The sequence below is a fragment of the Jaculus jaculus genome, chromosome 1 (genome assembly GCF_020740685.1).
Source record: "Jaculus jaculus isolate mJacJac1 chromosome 1, mJacJac1.mat.Y.cur, whole genome shotgun sequence".
Classification (NCBI taxonomy): Eukaryota; Metazoa; Chordata; class Mammalia; order Rodentia; family Dipodidae; genus Jaculus; species Jaculus jaculus.
Genome location: NC_059102.1, coordinates 31,322,124 through 31,339,910, shown reverse-complemented (window position 1 = coordinate 31,339,910; position 17,787 = coordinate 31,322,124). Strand labels below are relative to the sequence as shown.

Below are 17,787 nucleotides of genomic sequence, written 5' to 3'. Positions count from 1 at the left end.
CTTCCATCCTTCCTTGATAGTAGTTTTCTTGTTCTTAGATATTCCCAAGTGTGGAAGATAATTCACAGGGGTCAGAACAATGTCAGCTTACTACTTTAGAGCTAGTACCTTAGAACCAGTATGTGGTACCTGGCAAGTGGTAAGAACAGGAATGGGTTAGGATCTCGACCAGGACTCAGCAAAGATTTTCTAGATGAGGTCGGTGGAGAATATTTTAGGCTTGCTGGTCATGTGGTCTGTGTGTCTCCTCAGCTCTGTTCCACCATTAGAGCAGCCATATGCAGTATATAACTGAACATATGTGACTACATTCCAGTAACTTTTTTATTCATAAGTAGAGTCCCTGGTTCATGAATGTCGTTTACTGACCTGTGATATAGACTGTGCTCTGAGATTCTGTAAAGGTACAGAATGAGAAGAATTATTTTAATAAAATAGTACTATTTGTATTTATTTATTTGACAGAGAAAGAGGGGGAAAGAGAGAGAATGGGCACATCAGGGCCTCCCACCATTGCAAACGAACTCCAGACACATGTACCCCCTAGTGCATCTGGCTAATGTGGGCCCTGGGGTATCGAACCTGAGTCCTTTGGCTTTGCAGGCATATGCCTTAACTACTAAGCCATCCCTCAAGCCCCTCAAATAGTACTATTTTATGGTAGATGATAAATGTGTTGAGTCATTTTGGTATGCTTTTGAACCTGACTGCCTCAGAGCTCTGGTTGCCATCTTATCTTCAATCACTTGGTACTTTGTAGCTCAGCCATCTCTCTGATTCTAAGAAAAGCTGCAATCCTGAGGCCTTCACGCCAGGGAGCACTCACAAGTGTAGAATTATTGACTACAGTCAGATGGACGAGCTGGCCTTGCTGTCTCTGCGGAGGTAAGTGCCAGTAACGTGCGTGGCGGTTGCTGCTGTATGTATACATTTTAAACATTTTCACTTTCCTCTGGCCTTGCTGGGCTAGTGTTTTCTTCCTGCAGCTTTTGATTGTGGAGGTCCTGAATTTTAAGTATCCTCTCATAGCCATTGTAATCTTGCATTTTTGTTGTTGTTGTAGATCTGTCATTGAAGCTCAGTTCCTTAGATACCATGACATCAACATTGGGGCAGTGGTGAAGGTAAGGACCTCAAGCTGACGCCTAGATCTTCCTCCACCCCCAGGCATTCTTTATTTCTCAAGTTAACTGCCACTTCATTAATCCTCATGTTAACACATGTAAAGTCACATTCCTTGCCTCTGCTTTTGAAATTTCTCTGCCTTTGGTTAACTTGTAACTGATTTCAAAATATTGTCTTACTAGCACCACCTCACTACACAGGCTGATGTTCTGGCCTTTGGGATTTGGTAGCAGCTGTTGAGACAGAAAGTTGGTTCTGTGATAGGAAAGAGACGCTCGTTCCAGTGGCCTCTCCAACATGTAGCTCTAATCGAGCAGCTTCTCTTTGTAGGTAGAGTCCAGCCTTAGAAGAATCATCCCCTCCTGTAGTCTGGGTGGGTGGAGGGAGAGGTGTGTGCTTAACCACAGGAGATCTAGAGTGGGTACAGTTAGCTTAGGAAAGTGCCACCACAAGCTGTGTGGCAGCTCTGCAGTACACGATGGGGGAGGCCATTCCTACGCTCTGATGGTGGCATCTTGTTTTTTTGACCACCTAGGGCACAGTGCTGACTGTAAAGCCATTTGGAATACTGGTGAAAGTGGGTGAGCAAATGAGAGGCCTGGTCCCTCCCATGCACCTGGCTGATGTTCTCATGAAAAATCCCGAGAAGAAGTACCACGCTGGAGATGAGGTCAAGTGCAGGGTGAGCCTCCTGGAGTCTGTGTTGGGGTTTTGGCTGGGTGGGAAAGAGCAGTGGTCAGATAAAGTGAGTGTGTACCATGTGCACATTGTCTAGTACTGCACCTGCGATTGGGAAGAAAATAGCTTGTCCCTGTCCTTGACAACTGTGTAGTGTAATTGTCAGTTGAAAGATCCATGCAGATTTAAAAGGTCTGAACTATTATAAACCAAACAAAAATAACTCATATCAAGCCATGGTGGCACACGCCTTAATCCCTGCACTTGGGAGGCAGAGATAGGAGGATCGCTGTGAGTTCGAGGCCACCCTGAGACTACATGGTGGATTCCAGGTCAGCCTTAGCTAGAGTGAGACCCTACCTCAGAAAAGAAATAATAGTAATCCCTATATATCCACACAGAAAGAAAGAGCAAGACATAAGGCTATATGCTGCACCCATGTGCTGTGGTTATGGCTGAGAACAGGGAGGGGAGGGGAGATGGAGCTGCAGAATCATGGCTATTACCAGTAAATACTACCAGGCACCATATAGTCTGTGCCAGATAAAAAGCAGACTTCATGCACACATTATATCCACACTATAAAAAGTACTTAGATGGTCTTCATTTTGCAGGTGGGGAAATTAAAGCTTAGGAGAGCTAAGTATTTTCTTCATAGTCCCACAGCTAGTAAATGCCTTCAACGTAGCCCTCTATGTATAATAGTGCCTCCTGGATTGTGGGACTTCGTCTTGGTAGGCTTTGGAAGGTTGTAAAGAGCAGGGGATGTGCTGTAGACAAAGCTACAGAAGCACAACAAACTTGTTGCAAATGCTTGAGTTCCAAGAGAAGCTGCTAGTGATATGAAGAGTAACATATAATGCACAAAGTGAGGTCAAGTGATAAGAACCGAAGTTTGTCCTCGAGGTGATTGGATAGCTTAGTCTTGGCTCGTACTACCGAGGTGGCAGGTTGTGTGCCATCCATCCCATCACAGCAGTGCAAAGCCCACTGGGCAGGAGCTGGGCCCCAGGGTAGGAGTAAGTAACAGCAGCCTGCTGGGTGATGGTGTGCTGTAATGCTGTGAAGGAATGACACGGCTGTGTGGCTGTGGTTTATGGTCATATGGTCGGTGTATAGTTTATAGTTCAGGGTCGTCCTGAAGGAAGAAAGGAAGCAAGGGAGATCTACAGCTGATCTGTTAGAGAGGAAAAAGAGATATGGGTTCTTGGAGAAGGATCCATGACTTTTCAGGTCGTGGCAGGGACCAGTGCAGTGGCTGTTTTGGTAACAGGTAAGTTAGTGATGGCTGCTATCTTTCTACTAGGTTTTGCTTTGTGACCCTGAGGCCAAGAAGCTAGTAATGACCCTAAAGAACACCCTGGTCACTTCCAAACTACCTGCCATTACCTGCTATGATGATGCCAAGGCTGGCCTGCAGACACACGGTGTCATCGTCAAGGTCAAGGACTATGGCTGCATTGTGAAGTTCTACAACGATGTTCAGGGGCTGGTGCCCAGGCATGAGCTCAGTGCCCAATACATCCCTGACCCGGAGAAGGTCTTCTACACTGGCCAGGTGACCCTTCCTGTATCAGTTTCTTCACTCGTAGTTGTGACCCACACCACGCAGAAAACAGCTTAAGACTTAGTTCTGCTTTTAGTCCCAGTCGGTCTCATTGCACCCACAGTCAGGAAGGAGGGTCAGGTCATAAAACCTCAAGGCCTGCCCCCCTGGTCATTTTCTTCCACCAAGGTTCCACCTGAGGGTTCCACAGCCTTCACAAATAATGCCCCCAGCTGAGGCACTTTCTAGCCCCTAAACAGGGTCCTGGAGAAGTTGTAAGTAGGAGATCTGCCTTTTCAAAAGGTGAAGAGAGCGCCGCTCTACCTTCTGCCCGAGCGTGTGGTGGGCCTGAGCTGACTAAGTGGAGAAGGGGGACAGAACACAGAAGTCCTCCCCAGAATCTGTTGGACCCAGACCCCCGAATGAAGGAGTGTTCTTCACATCACAAATTGTCCTGAAGGGGGCTGGAGAGACGGCTCAGCAGTTAAGCGCTTGCCTGCAGCAAGTGTCCTAAGGCCAGTGTCACCATAGGAGCAGTGCCATAAAACTAGGAAGTTTGAGTCTGATTCAACCATTTCTTTTTAAAAAGAAATTATTTGTTTGTTTTTTGATTTTCGAGGTAGGGCCTTGCTCTAGCTCAGGTTGACCTGGAATTCACTATGTAGTGTCAGGGAGGCCTCGAACTCACAGTGATCCTCCTACCTCTGCCTCCCGAGTGCTGGGATTAAAGGCGTGCGTGACCATGCCCGGCTGTTTATTTATTGGTAAGCAGAGAGAGAGAGAGATAGAGTCAGAAACAGAGTGAAAGAAAGGGCCTTCAACCATGTGGAACTCCAGGTGTGTGTGCTTCTCCTCATCCAGCCTTAACATGGGCATTGGGGAATTGAATCTGGGACTTTAGGCTATGCAAGCAAGTACCTGAACTGCTAAACCATCTCTCCAGCCATTAAATACTGCTTTAAAACCTGTGGTTGTACTGAAAAAGTTCCTACACCTTCCTTCTATTCAAAAGGCTGGCTTAAGGAGCTTCCACGTAGTTACTGTGTATATCTTCTCCTGCCCTCTGATTTGATCTGGCATCGAGGTAGATCACCCCAAGTTCCTGCAGTGCTGGCAGAAGGTACCATGCTCCAGGACCTGAAGGCCTACTGCTGTAGGAGGTGGCCAGACATGTGTGGTTTCTCACCAGGTGGTGAAGGTGACGGTGCTCAACTGTGAACCATCCAAAGAGAGGATGCTGCTATCCTTCAGGCTATTGAATGATCCAGAGCCACAGAATGAGAGTATTGGACATACTCAGAAGAAAGGAAGAGTCGTTAACATTGGGCAGGTACCTGGAATTCTCCAGATGAGTTATTGTGTCTTGCCACTTGTAAGCAGGTATTGGACATGTGATTTTAGAGCCCATGGAGGGAAAAGACAGGGAGCTCCATAAACTTCTGGAGCTCGAGAGATTCTGCTGGTAGTCTCAAGTGTGTCCTTTCCTATATGCCAGAGCCAGTGGCAGCTGTCAGGAAGGAATGCTGTGTGATGGGGCAGTTTCTCAGCTGAGTGTTGCTGCTGGTTGGTTTTTTTTTTTTTTTTTTGGTTTTTGGTTTTTCGAGGTAGGGTCTCACCATGGCCTAGGCTGATCTGGAATTCACTATTTAGTCTCATGGTGGTTTCGAACTCTCAGTGATCCTCCTCCTCTGCCTTCCGAGTGCTGGGATTAAAGGTGTGCGCCACCATGCCTGGCTTGGTTTTCTTGTCATTAAGGGCAGCCTGAAGTTCTTTTTTCGCTTTGGGACCTAGCAGGGGGACTGGCGAGGGGTGGTGGGAGCCCCAGATGAGCCCTTGTGTGAGTTTCAGGTAGAGGTTGGGATCTGGAGGAAAGTGTCTCTGCTGCAGGTCTCTCCGTGATCCGTGGTGCCTACTTCTTAGCTCTCTGGACTAGGTTGTGCTTTGCCCAAGATAGGTGCTAATTTTTCTTTCTTTTACTGAGCAGCTGGTAGATGTGAAGGTCATAGAGAAGACCAAAGATGGGCTACAGGTGGCTGTCCTGCCCCACAACATCCCTGCTTTCCTCCCCACACCTCATCTGTCCGACCACGTTGCCAATGGCCCGCTGCTGCATCACTGGCTCCAGGCGGGCGACACCCTTCACCGAGTCCTGTGTCTGAGTCAGAGTGAGAAGCATGTTGTATCCTTGGCCAGTGTCTGCCCCAGCAGTGGGAGGTGGGAGGCCAGGAGTCTTAGGATGGGGAATTCTGGACTAGACTCTACTCTTGGTTCAAAATCCAGCAGGGGGGAAAAATCATTGGAGCTCAGATTTCATCATTAAGACCAAACCAGTGACCAGCCTTGGCCTGGAAGGGAGGGGCAGCCTGAGAAGCTCTGCCAGCAGCTGGTGGTCAGGGCATCGCTGGACAGTTCTCAGTGAAGATGAGTCCAGAGGCTGGAGAGGAGGTGCAGCTCTGGGGAACATCAGGCTGCCTTGGGCATCTAGTGTTTGCTCCTTGGGTGGGAACTAATAATCACATAGCTGCTGACCTTTCCATTTTTCTTCCTCCTCCCACTTGGGATGCAGACATAGTCCCTTGAGTGCTCGTTATGGGTGTTTTATTGGAGGATACTGCCTCTCACGGGATCGAGTGTAAAATTTCCTTCCAGTGGCAGGGGAGGTAAAATAGGATTCCTTGGTGTGAAGATGGGGTTAGCAGGGGACTGCACTGGCTAATCCGCTGCCAGACCATGGGCCAAGATGTACCCTCCTCACTGTCCTTGAATAATCTGGAGAGAAGTTAATTCAGGTAGTAATTTCTCAACGTCACTATGCAGCAGAAGCCCCTGGCGGGTGGCCCCACCCAGAGGCACTAATTCAGTAGATTAAACTTAGTTGTTGTCATACCTCCCCCCCACCCCCAACGCCTTGACTGCTGCTGCTGCTGTTGCTGCTGCTGCAATTGTGCATACATAGACTCATGGTAGCAGAGAGGGCAGAGTGGAAAAAGCAAATGGGAGAAATGGACATTTCATCTGCTCTTTCTGGAACATTCCTTAATAAGTGCCACTAGCTCCTTTGCAGGAAGCCTGCTTTGGTCTCCACAGTAGAAGGTGGCCAGGATCCCAAGAGCTTCTCAGAAATCCAGCCAGGAATGCTGCTCATTGGTTTTGTGAAGAACATCAAGGACTATGGTGTGTTCGTCCAGTTCCCCTCCGGTCTTAGCGGACTGGCCCCCAAAGCTGTAAGTCCAGCTCTGCTTTCCTTGGAGGAGAATCGCTGGCTCATAGATGTGTTAGGGTAAGAAGGAACGACAGACTAATCCTTGGAAGGAGGTCAAGGGACACCACTTACGGTGTGTGTGCCATGAAGGCCCCTGGCAGAAGGGTAGGTGGAGCTGACTTTCAGGTCATATTCCTCCTGTCTGCTGTGTAGCCTCCTGGAGAGATCAGCCTCTGGTCTCCTTCACACAGCTGTACTGGGCAGGTGATAGTGGCCTTGAAGACTTTTTAGTTTCCACTGTAAGGAGGACTAAACTTGTGTTCATAGTCCGTATATTTAGACTAGAAGTGGATTTTTCTTGGTAGCCCATCTGGTAGTACTAGCCCATAAGTTTTGGGGTCTCCTGGTTGTTTTGTGTTTTGTTTTTGTTTTTTCAAGGTAGGGTCTCACTCTAGCCCAGGATGATCTGGAACTTGCTATGTAGTCTTGGGGTGGTCTTAAATTCACAACGATCCTCCTACCACTGCCTCCCGAATGCTGGGGTTAAAGGTGTGTACCATCACACCCGGCAAGGTCTCCTGTTTTTTAAGATGTGTAGGCCCTGGAATGTCCTTGAAATTATTATTCTTTCCTCCATGCCATTGAAGTATAAGCTTTTCAGGTGGGAAAAGACCTTAGCAGTCTCTTAGGTGAAGCCCCCCTGTGCCTGCTGAATAAACTGAGTCCTAGAGATAGAGAGACATAGACCACTTAGTGGAAAACAACACTAAGGCAAAGGTAGAGCTAATTCCTATCACAGATCATTCATATATATATATATATATATATACATATATATATATATGTATATATATATATATTTTTTTTTTCGAGGTAGGGTCTCACTCTAGCCCAGGCTGACCTGGAATTTGCTATGGAGTCCCAGGGTAGCCTCAAACTCACAGCAATCCTCCCACCTCTGCCTCCCGGGTGCTGGGATTAAAGGCGTGCGCCACCACGCTCGACTAATTTTTTTTTTCCTTCTCCATTGGACTAGCTTCCTGATATTTTGTAAGGTAGCATCTCCTACAGAAAACTTTCAAGTGGGAGCATGTGGTAGGATCTCAGAAACCAGCATAGAGACAGCAGAGGATTGCTGTTGGGTGTTAGGGCAGCTCTGTTCTTTCTGGCTTGCCCAGTGTGCCTTCTCAGCTGAGGTGGGCAGCCAGAGTGTCTCCTGTGTCTTAGGAAGGGAGAGTAGAGCTGTGCTTGGACATGGCAAGGTAGAGCTACACGGATCCCCTTTCTCTCTTCCCCCTCACCCTGTATCTGGGCACATTAAATAGTCTGTCTTGAAAGTGACTTCCTCTCCTTTCCCTGTTTTCTGCCATCTCTTCAGATCATGAGTGACAAGTTTGTGACCACCCCAAGTGACCACTTTGTTGAGGGGCAGACCGTGGTTGCAAAAGTGACCAACGTGGACGAGGAGAAGCAGAGGATGCTGCTGTCGCTGCGGCTGTCCGACTGCCATCTGGGCACCTCGGCCAGCACCAGCCTGCTCCTCCTGAGCCAGTGCCTGGAAGAGCTGCAGGGTGTGCGGAGCCTCATGAGCAGCCGAGGTGAGGCCCTGTCTGGGGGCAGGAGGCAGAGATGAGGGTGGAGTGGGAGTACATGTGCTGTGCTCACACCTAGTGGGAAGAGTTGTGGGGCTTTCCATAATTAGGAACAAAAATTGGCAATTTTTGCAGGGTGTGGGGTGATGGGTGGGTCTCTTTATGTTGCTTAGTCTGGCTGTGGCCTCTGAGCCTAAGCGATCCTCAAGCCTTGGCTGCCCCACCAGACAGGACTATAGGTGCATGTCATTGCATCTGGCTTGGCAAGCCTTCTCTCTTCGTTTTCCTTTCTCCTTTCTTCTTTCCTCTGTCTTTCTTCTCCTGTACTGGTGACTGATCCCAGAACCTTGAGCATGCTGAGCTGCATCCCCAGCTTGAACTTTTTTTTTTGTTTGTTTGTTTTTTTTTGAGGTAGGGTCTCACTCTGGTCCAGGCTGACCTGGAATTAACTCTGTAGTCTCAGGGTGGCCTTGAACTCACGGCGATCCTTCTACCTCTGCCTCCCAAGTGCTGGGATTAAATGCGTGCGCCACCATGCCCGGTGTTGAACTTTTTTTAAATGTAAGTTAAATCAAGAAATCGTTAAGTAGGCTGGGCGTGGTGGCGCACACCTTTAATCCCAGCACTTGGGAGGCAGAGGTAGGAGGATCGCCATGAGTTTGAGGCCACCCTGAGACTCCATAGTGAATTCCAGGTGGTCAGCCTGGACTAGAGCGAGACCCTACCTCGAAAAACCAAAAAAAAAAAAAAAAAGAAAAAAAAGAAAGAAAGAAAGAAATCATTAAGTGGTTAGTCCAATAAATGTTTATAAAGTCATCACCTCTCTTTGCCACCCAGATGAAGACGAAGATCATTATAAGCAGCCCAGAAATACGCTTGTCTCCCCGCCAGCTCAGAATCTGAATTTCCCTTCACTCTGGTATTGGGCTTGTATTGTGAATTCATCAATGTCATCACTGTTCATTCCTTTATTCAGCAGATGTGAATGGATGATCACATAGAACCTGTTGGACTTCATGAGGGGTTATTCTGTCCCTCTTAGACCCTGAACCATTGTGCAGGATTGCTGGTTCTCAGAGGGAAAAGTGAAAATTTAGAAACCAAAGGAATGCCTGTGTTCTTGACTTATTGTGTAATTTCATAGTTTATGGCCAGGTAGGATTTGTAAGGGGCATAGGTGCTGATGTCTGTGACAAAAACCTTCATGGGCACTAGACATTTTTTTATTTACTTATTTTTTTTATTTTCACAATTTTTATTAATATTTTCCATAATTATAAAAAATATCCCATGGTAATACTTCCCCCTGGCACTTTCCCATTTGAAATTCCATTCTTCATCATATTACCTCCCCATCTCAATCATTGTACTTACATATATACAATATCAACCTATTAAGTACCCTCTCCCTTCCTTTCTCTTCCCTTTATATCTCCTTTTTAACTTATGGCCTCTGCTAAGTATTTTCTTTCTCATGCAGAAGCCCAATCATCTGTAGCTAGGATCCACATATGAGGGAGAACATGTGGTGCTTGGCTTTCTGGGCCTGGGTTACCTCACTTAGTATAATCCTTTCCAGATCCATCCATTTTTCTGCAAATTTCATAACTTCATTTTTCTTTACTGCTGAGTAGAACTCCATTGTATAAATGTGCCACATCTTCATTATCCACTCATCAGTTGAGGGACATCTAGGCTGGTTCCATTTCCCAGCTATTAGAAATTGAGCAGAAATAAACATGGTTGAGCACGTACTTGTAAGGAAATGAGATGAGTCCTTAGGATATAGGAGTGCAATAGCTGAGTCATAAATCTAGCTGATTTAGGAACCTCCACAGTGATTTCCACAATGGCGGGACCAGATTGCATTTCCACCAGCAGTGTAGAAGGGTTCCTCTTTTTCCACATCCCTGCCAGCATTTATGATCATTTGTTTTCATGATGGTTGCCAATCTGACAGGAGTGAGATGGAATCTCAATGTAGTTTTAATCTGCATTTCTCTGATGACTAGTGATGTAGAACATCTTTTTAGATGCTTATATGCCATTCGTATTTCTTCCTTTGAGAATGCTCTATTTAGCTCCATAGCCCATTTTTTGATTGGCTTGTTTGATTCCTTATTATTTAACATTTTGAGTTCTTTGTATATCCTAGATATTAATCCTCTATCAAATATATAGCTGGTGAAGATTTTTTTCCCATCCTGTAGGTTGCCTCTTTGCTTTTTTCACTGTGTCCTTTGCAGCGCAAAATCTTTGTAATTTCATGAGGTCCCATGATTAATCTGTGGTTTTATTGCCTGAGCAATTGGGGTTGTATTCAGAAAGTCTTTGCCAAGACCAATATATTGAAGGGTTTCCTCTACTTTTTCCTCAAGCAGTTTCAGTTTCAGGTCTGATGTTAAGGTCTTTAATCCATTTAGACTTAATTCTTGTGCATAGAGAGAGAGAAGAATCTATTTTCATCTTTCTCCAGATAAATATCCAGTTTTCCCAACACCATTTGCTGAAGAGGCTGTCTTTTCTCCAATGAGTATTTTTGACACTTCTATCGAATATCAGGTGGCTATAGCTACCTGGACTTACATCTGGGTCCTCTCTTCTGTTCCACTGATCTACATGAACTAGACATGAGTGACTTCAGCTTTTAGGTTGTTTGAGTGTCCACTGTGCTGTGGTGCCAGCATCCTTCCAGAGGAAAGAACTGTTTCGGATGTCTTTCATCTCCATAATCCCTTTGCTTTGGGCCTTTGACAGACTCTGTGTTGATCCAGACGCTGGCTGAGATGACCCCAGGGATGGTCCTTGACCTCACAGTGAAGGAGGTGTTGGGAGATGGCTCTGTGGTGTTCAGTGGGGGTCCAGTGCCCGACCTGGTCTTGAGAGCCAGCAGGTACCACCGGGAAGGTGAGTGTCTCTGCTTTGCTCATCATGGGTTGCTGGGAGACCCTGTGCCCAGAACTTCTATGCTGGATTCAGAACTTCAAATATGGTGGGTGGGTGAGTTGATTCTATTGAAGCTTTTGGAAGCGCATCTTGTGTGAATACAAATGAAGACCCTTGGCAGCATGCCAAAGGCTTGGGAATAGATCCTTTATTATGATTGGGTTAAATTTAGGTAATCTCGTATTTTTTCTGTTTTGCATGTGTGCACTCTATGTGGTGTGGTGGTGTGTGTGACATATGTACATGTATATGCCTGTGGATGCCACAGGAAAATGGGTGTCCTCTCCATTATTTATTCACTTGATTTTCTTGAGAGTGGCTCTCTTACTCATTCTAGGGCTTACGATTTTTTGCAAGCCTCAGCTATTCTGCTCCACATAAGAAGGACTGGGGTTACTGAACTTGGGTGATCTTGGGCCCCTCAAACTTGCACATGAAGTTCACTTAATTACAGAGCCATCTCTCCAGCTCCCAAACTTAGGCTTTTCTATATGAAGTTACATAAATTGCGGCTCACTTTAACCCAGCAAGTGAGGTAGACTTTATTATCCCTAACTGTGGTCCATGAAAACACAGGAAGTACATCATCTTTGCCTTTTTGGAGCTAAGGGGCCCAGGAGAGGGGCTACCCTCCCTTGACCATGTTTTATCAGGTTCATCCCCGTGTTTGGTTCTGTGCTGCAGGGCAGGAGGTGGAATCTGGGCAGAAGAGGAAGGTTGTGATCCTAAATGTGGATATGTTGAAGTTGGAAGTACATGTTTCCCTTCGCCAGGAGTTGGTGAATAGAAAAGCTAAAAAGGTAAGCTGCTTCTTGATATCTTCCACACTGCACTCTCACAGCTCAGGGTTCTAACCCAGCTGTTTGTGGGTGGAGTGACTGTGTGCCTGTCCTGGTATTGTAATAGGACTGATTTTCATGCTGGTTGAGGTGCTAGTTTATATGGTCCTGCATCGTTGGGGCTGAACAGAGATCAGTGAGTTGTACATGTTAGTTAGGATGGAAGGTTAAGACCCCGACAAAGTGGTGGATGTGTGCTGGGCCTGCACAGGACAGGAACTATTCGTCCTCATGCAGTTGTTATTAGGATAATGAATAACTCACTGTAATATTGTTAAGTCACTTTCCCTCCTTTCACTGAGACAAGATCTCTGTGCAGCTCAGGCTGGCTTCAGACTCAAAATGCTTCTCTGCCTCAACCTCTCAAGTGCTGGAGTTAACAGGTGTGTGCCACAATATCCAGCTCAGCCATTGGGATTTTTTGTTTGTTTGTTTGTTTTTCAAGATAAGATCTCACTTTATCTGAAGCTGACCTGGAATTCACTATATAGTCTCAGGGTGGCCTCAAACTCACAGTGATCCTCCTACTTCTGTCTCCCAAGTGCTGGGATTAAAGGCATGCACCACTGTAGTGGACAGCCTCAGGTCGCTGAGATGAACTTCCAAACCAGGCACAGTTATGGAAGAAGGGATATTTATTGAAGCTTACAGATCCAAGGGAAGTTCCATAATGGCCAAAGAAGCTGGCCCCCTTGTACAGATCCAAGGAGGGAGAGGGAGGGAGAGGCAGAGGAAGCCACACCACACAGCACACTTTGGGAACTCCAAGGGGAACTAGGCACTTTGCATATTTTTAGACTAGAATTTCAAATCCACCACCTCACCTTAGGGCTGGACCCTAAAATCTGCTCAGTGACATCTCCACTTAGGTGGCTGCAGATCTAAATTAGAAACTGTAATACAGCACTGAATATAGCCAGGCATGGTGGTGCACACCTTTAATCCCAGCACTTAGGAAGCAGTACACTTACTTATGATGTAAGGGTGGGCTTACAGTGGGCTTAATCAGATTAGTAGAATTTCCTCTGTGATGAATGTACAGGTCCAGTATGTATTGACATAGCACCAGAATGTTCAGGGATTTGTTGATTTTGGTTTTTCAAGGTCAGGTCTCACTGTAGCTCAGGCTGACCTTGAACTCATGGCGATCTCCAGCTTTTGCCTCTGGAGTGGGATTAAAGGCATGCGCCACCACGCCCGGCTAGTTTCAGTCTCTTTCTTTTGAGTGGTAGAGCACGTGCACAGACCTCGCTGGCTGAGTGTTCCTGATCTGAAATGCTCTGAAATCTGTAACTTCTCAAGGTTGATAAGACTCAAAAACATGGGGTTTAGAGCATTTCCGGTTTGGACTTTTGTATTAGGTAGGCTTCACCTGTATTGGTCATCATCCCAAGCACTTTACATTGCTATATGTATTTTTGGTGGTGTTCTGAAACAGTGTCTAGCTATGTAACCCTGCCTGGCCTGGAGCTCACTGTATAGCAGTGATCCTCCTGCCTAACTCTCCTAAATGCTTGAGTTACTGGGAGGTGTCAGCATGCCCAACACCTTCCGTGTTCCTGCAGTGTCCTAGGTCACATTGTCATTTAGGTGCACTTGGTCACAGAAGAGAGTGAGCACAACGTACACTCCGAGGAAAGCTCTGCCTAATGACTCCTGGCTGACAGGGAGGGCGGGCTTGGGAGGGAGCTGCAGCACTGAGGCCACCCCAGCATCTGAAGCCCCTACAGGCCACTTGGCTGTGTATCGCATTCACCCAAATAACTTCCAGAATTTCAGATTCACTAGGATAGGGCATGGGGATTGGAATGCAAAACAAGCCAAAGCCAGGCGCGGTGGCACACCCCTTTAATCCCAGTAATGGGAGATGAAGCAGGAGCATTATGAGTTCAGACCACCACGGACTATAGAGCAAAACCTTGTCTCAAAAAAAACATAAGGCAAAATAAATAAATAAATTAATTAAAAACCATAAAGTTAGAGTATGATTGGGGGTGCCATGAACTGAATGGTCAGGTATTGAAAGCTCAGGTATTTTAGCTTATTCCCCTGAACGTCGGGGGCCTTCTTTCAGTGCAGCCTGCCCAGTGGGTCACCAACAAGTGAGCAGACTGTGCGCAGGCCGCGAGGGTGGCTGTTTTCTCTTTTCCAGCTGAGGAAAGGCAGCGAGCACAAGGCGACTGTGCAGCACCTGGAGGAATCCTTTGCCGTGGCCTCCTTGGTGGAGACTGGCCACCTGGTAGCTTTCTCTCTGACTTCTCACCTCAACGACACCTTCCGCTTCGACTCCGAGAAGCTGCAGGTGGGCCAGGGTGTCTCTCTCACGCTCAAGACCACAGAACCAGGGGTGACGGGCCTTCTCTTGGCCGTGGAGGGGCCGGCTGCCAAGAGGACCATGCGGACCGCCCGGAGGGATTCTGAGACAGCTGATGACAATGAGGATGAGGATGCGGCTTTGGTTGTGGGGTCCAAAAAGAAGCACACGCTCACTCTTGGGGACATGGTCACTGGGACAGTCAAGTCTGTGAAGGCCACCCATGTGGTTGTGACTCTGGAAGATGGCATCGTTGGCTGTATCCATGCCTCCAACGTTCTAGATGATGTTCCAGTGGGCACCTCTCCTACTTCCACGCTGAAAGTCGGGAAGACAGTCACTGCCCGTGTGATTGGCGGACGAGACGTGAAGACCTATAAGTATGGAGGCTTGGGGGTGGTGCTGGCATTGGTGGAGGAATGGGAACATAGGCAGGTGTTGAATTTTATGATAAATCCAACTCTTAGTAATTTTTTTTTCTTTTGATTTTCTGAGGCAAGGTCTTACTCTAGTCCAGGCTGACCTGGAATTTACTATATAGTCTCAGGGTTGCTTTGAACTCACTGTGATCCTCCTACCTCTGCCTCCCGAGTGCTGGGATTAAAGGTGTGTGCCACCATGCCAAGTTGTCTGACACACAGCTCTTGGTCAGTACATATCTGCATACTCCTTCCTGTACTATACCTTGATTCTACTTTTTTACCTAAAATGCAGTTACAGTATGTTTCACTAGTAGAATTTCTTGGTGTAACCTGAAAAAAAGAGAGTTCAAAATCTAGTCTGTAGTTTGCTTTTTAATTTCAGGAACTGAGATATCCAGTAAGTCTCTTATCTCTAGACCTTGGCTTCCTAATTTCTAGAATGAAAAACTTAGGAAATATTTCTGGAAAGAAAAGTCTTCCTCAGGGGCTTACAGGATAATTCTAAAAGATCAGACAAGCCATTCTACCATGTACTTATTTTTTATCTTAACCATTTATGCGAGAGGAGAACGAGACCCCCAGCGTGATCTCCTGTCAGTGTGTGTGGGGGGGGGTGCTTCTCAAATTGCTTTGGGATGAGTAGAGAGAAACCCTCATCTCCAGATGGGAAGTGATTGAACTTCTTTCTTTCTCTAGGTTTCTCCCAATAAGTCACCCCAGATTTATTCAAACCATCCTGGAGCTGAGTGTTCGACCAAGGTGAGGAGAGCCCCGGCAGCGCGCTGTGGCAGGACGCTGGGCTTTAGGCCGTGGTCCGGAGTTTTCGTGATTCTGATAGCGTGAGCACTTCTTGGGCCTCCCTCTAAATTACCTTCCTTTCCTACTAGTTAGGGGAAATGATCTCAGGTATACTGAATCCATTCCTACATGGAACTTAGTTTGCCTTGCTTTCCCAAACTAGAGCGTGATGATCTAAACTGCCAGCCCAGCTTCTTGTCACCAGATAGAAAGCCACACTGATGGAAAGTCTGATTGGACTGCTATAAGTCAGCCTCTAACAAAATAAAACATTCAATTTTCTAGCATGCACTAATTCTGAAAAATAAATACGTAGGTAAGAATAATAATTCTTTAAGTATGAACTACTGCTGCTTGGTAATGAAAAGCTGACGTGGAATCTTAGGTCATCTGGTGCATTTCAGAGAATAGCATTCCATGAGATACTGGGGAAAGGAGCTCTTAATAGTTCATGAAGTGTTAGATTCTGTTTTCTGGAATCCTGTTTCCAGAAGCTCTTAAGTATTCTGATCCATGGGCCTGTCTGTTGCTGCTTCCTCCATCAAAGAACCCAATCTTTTGGGGTCTGTGGCCATCAGTGGGTGTAGCTTAATGCATCTGACTGTAAGAAGGCTGCCCGGGGCCAGCCTAGGATCTGCCCAGGTTGTGAGGCTGACCACCGGATGTTACAGAAGACTGGCAGAGTAACTTGCAGAGTAGTGTCTGGTCAGTGTTCTGAAGGGGTCACACTAGAAATTACTGAGAAGGCTTGAATCTGAGATGGGGAAATAGTTCTGGGACATTGAGTTCTAGTTGCTCATCTTAACCTTTGGAACTTTCATTTCATTTCATTTTGCATTTTAGAATAATACGGCATTTGATATGTGGTACACATGTTTTTATTTACTATGTAATTTCCTTAGTTTTATGGATTTTGATTTATCCCCTTTAGTATGGTTTTTTAAATTATTTATAGCAGGGAGAGAATGAATGGGTATGCCAGGCCCTCTTACCACTTCAAACTCCAGATGCATGAGCCATTTATCGGGCTCTCTGTAAGTGCTGGGGAATCAAACGTGGGCCATCTGGCTTTGCAAGCAAGCACCTTTAACCATTTAGCCATCTCCCGAGGCCCCTTTGCTTTGAAAAATGAGACTTTGTTGTGTTAGTGATTTTAGTCTGTAGTGCCCTCATCTCTGAGCTGAGGTGCAATATTTTAATGGACCTATCCCTAGGATTGAGGTCAAGTAATTTATCTGAAGTAAATAAGAGTGTACAGCCACCAATGAGTCAGTGCGATTCTCAAGAGTGCTAGAACTTCTGATCAACACATTGTCATTGGTCTGTCTGTTCTAGAAGGTTATGGGATTAAGCCAGAATAGCACTTCCTGTCTATAGCCAAGTGGGCCAAGCCACGACATGAATGAATCTATTGAGGTGAGAGTGCAGAGACACACCAGACAGATGGACAAACTCCAGGGCGGCTTCTACCTTTCCACATGTCTTTATGTTTTATTTTTATTTATTTATGGCTCATTAAGGACCCTAAGAAGTTTAGTATTAACATAGTATTTTCTTATGTTTTATATATATATCTTATATTTGTTATTGTTTATATTTTAAAATAAATATTTGGAAGTCAAGTCTGTGAAAGCTTAGAAATCATGATGAAAATGATTTGTTAATTGATTTTGTGTCAATTTACTAAGTGAAGGTTATGTTTAATACTTGATAACTTCATTCAAAATTTTGTTTTTGGAGGGAGAGTGATAGAGCTTTTGGTATGGTATTCACCTAGCATGTACAAGGCCCAGAATTCCATCACTAACATTGCCCTCCCCCCCCAAATTTTTTTGAGATCTTCTTATTTGGGGATCAATTTAAATAATAGTACTCTGGGGCTGGAGAGATGGCTTCGTAGTTAATGTACTTGTCTGCAAAGCCTAAGGACCCAGGCTCCATTCCCCAGTACCTATGTAAAGCCAGACGCACAAAGTGGCGCATGTGTCTGGAGTCCGTTTGCAGTGGCTGTAGGCTCCGTCACACCCATTCATATTCTCTCCCTTCCTCCCTCTATGAGCATCTCTCTTCTCTCTCAAATAAATGAATGAATGAATAATTTTTTTTAAATTCACTGTCCTATGAATGTGCCAAGCTGGGTTAGATTTGGGGTTGTTTCAATTTTTCTAAAATATTACAGGAAAATGTAAATAATGCTGCAATGAACAACTTGGAACTTACTTCACTGTACATACTTTTAAACATTTCTCTGGGATAGAATTACTAGGTTATAGGATATGTGCATTTGTAACTTTCTTAGTATTGGGAACTTCCGTTTTCTGCATC

At 45.8% G+C, this 17,787-nt stretch overlaps 1 protein-coding gene across 2 annotated transcripts in view; it reads left to right on the top strand.

Moving 5' to 3' along the window:
• Pdcd11 (programmed cell death 11) overlaps window positions 1-17,787 on the top strand; it is a 50,058-nt gene that overhangs the window by 15,627 nt on the left and 16,644 nt on the right. For both annotated transcript variants that reach the window (XM_045141722.1, XM_004659381.3), the window contains exons 10-21: window positions 761-885; window positions 1,064-1,124; window positions 1,661-1,807; window positions 3,110-3,361; window positions 4,539-4,679; window positions 5,334-5,528; window positions 6,403-6,573; window positions 7,930-8,149; window positions 10,901-11,050; window positions 11,774-11,889; window positions 14,081-14,622; window positions 15,361-15,423. In XM_045141722.1, coding sequence (XP_044997657.1) covers window positions 761-885; window positions 1,064-1,124; window positions 1,661-1,807; window positions 3,110-3,361; window positions 4,539-4,679; window positions 5,334-5,528; window positions 6,403-6,573; window positions 7,930-8,149; window positions 10,901-11,050; window positions 11,774-11,889; window positions 14,081-14,622; window positions 15,361-15,423 — 2,183 coding nt within the window. The remainder of the gene's footprint in view (window positions 1-760; window positions 886-1,063; window positions 1,125-1,660; window positions 1,808-3,109; window positions 3,362-4,538; window positions 4,680-5,333; window positions 5,529-6,402; window positions 6,574-7,929; window positions 8,150-10,900; window positions 11,051-11,773; window positions 11,890-14,080; window positions 14,623-15,360; window positions 15,424-17,787) is intronic.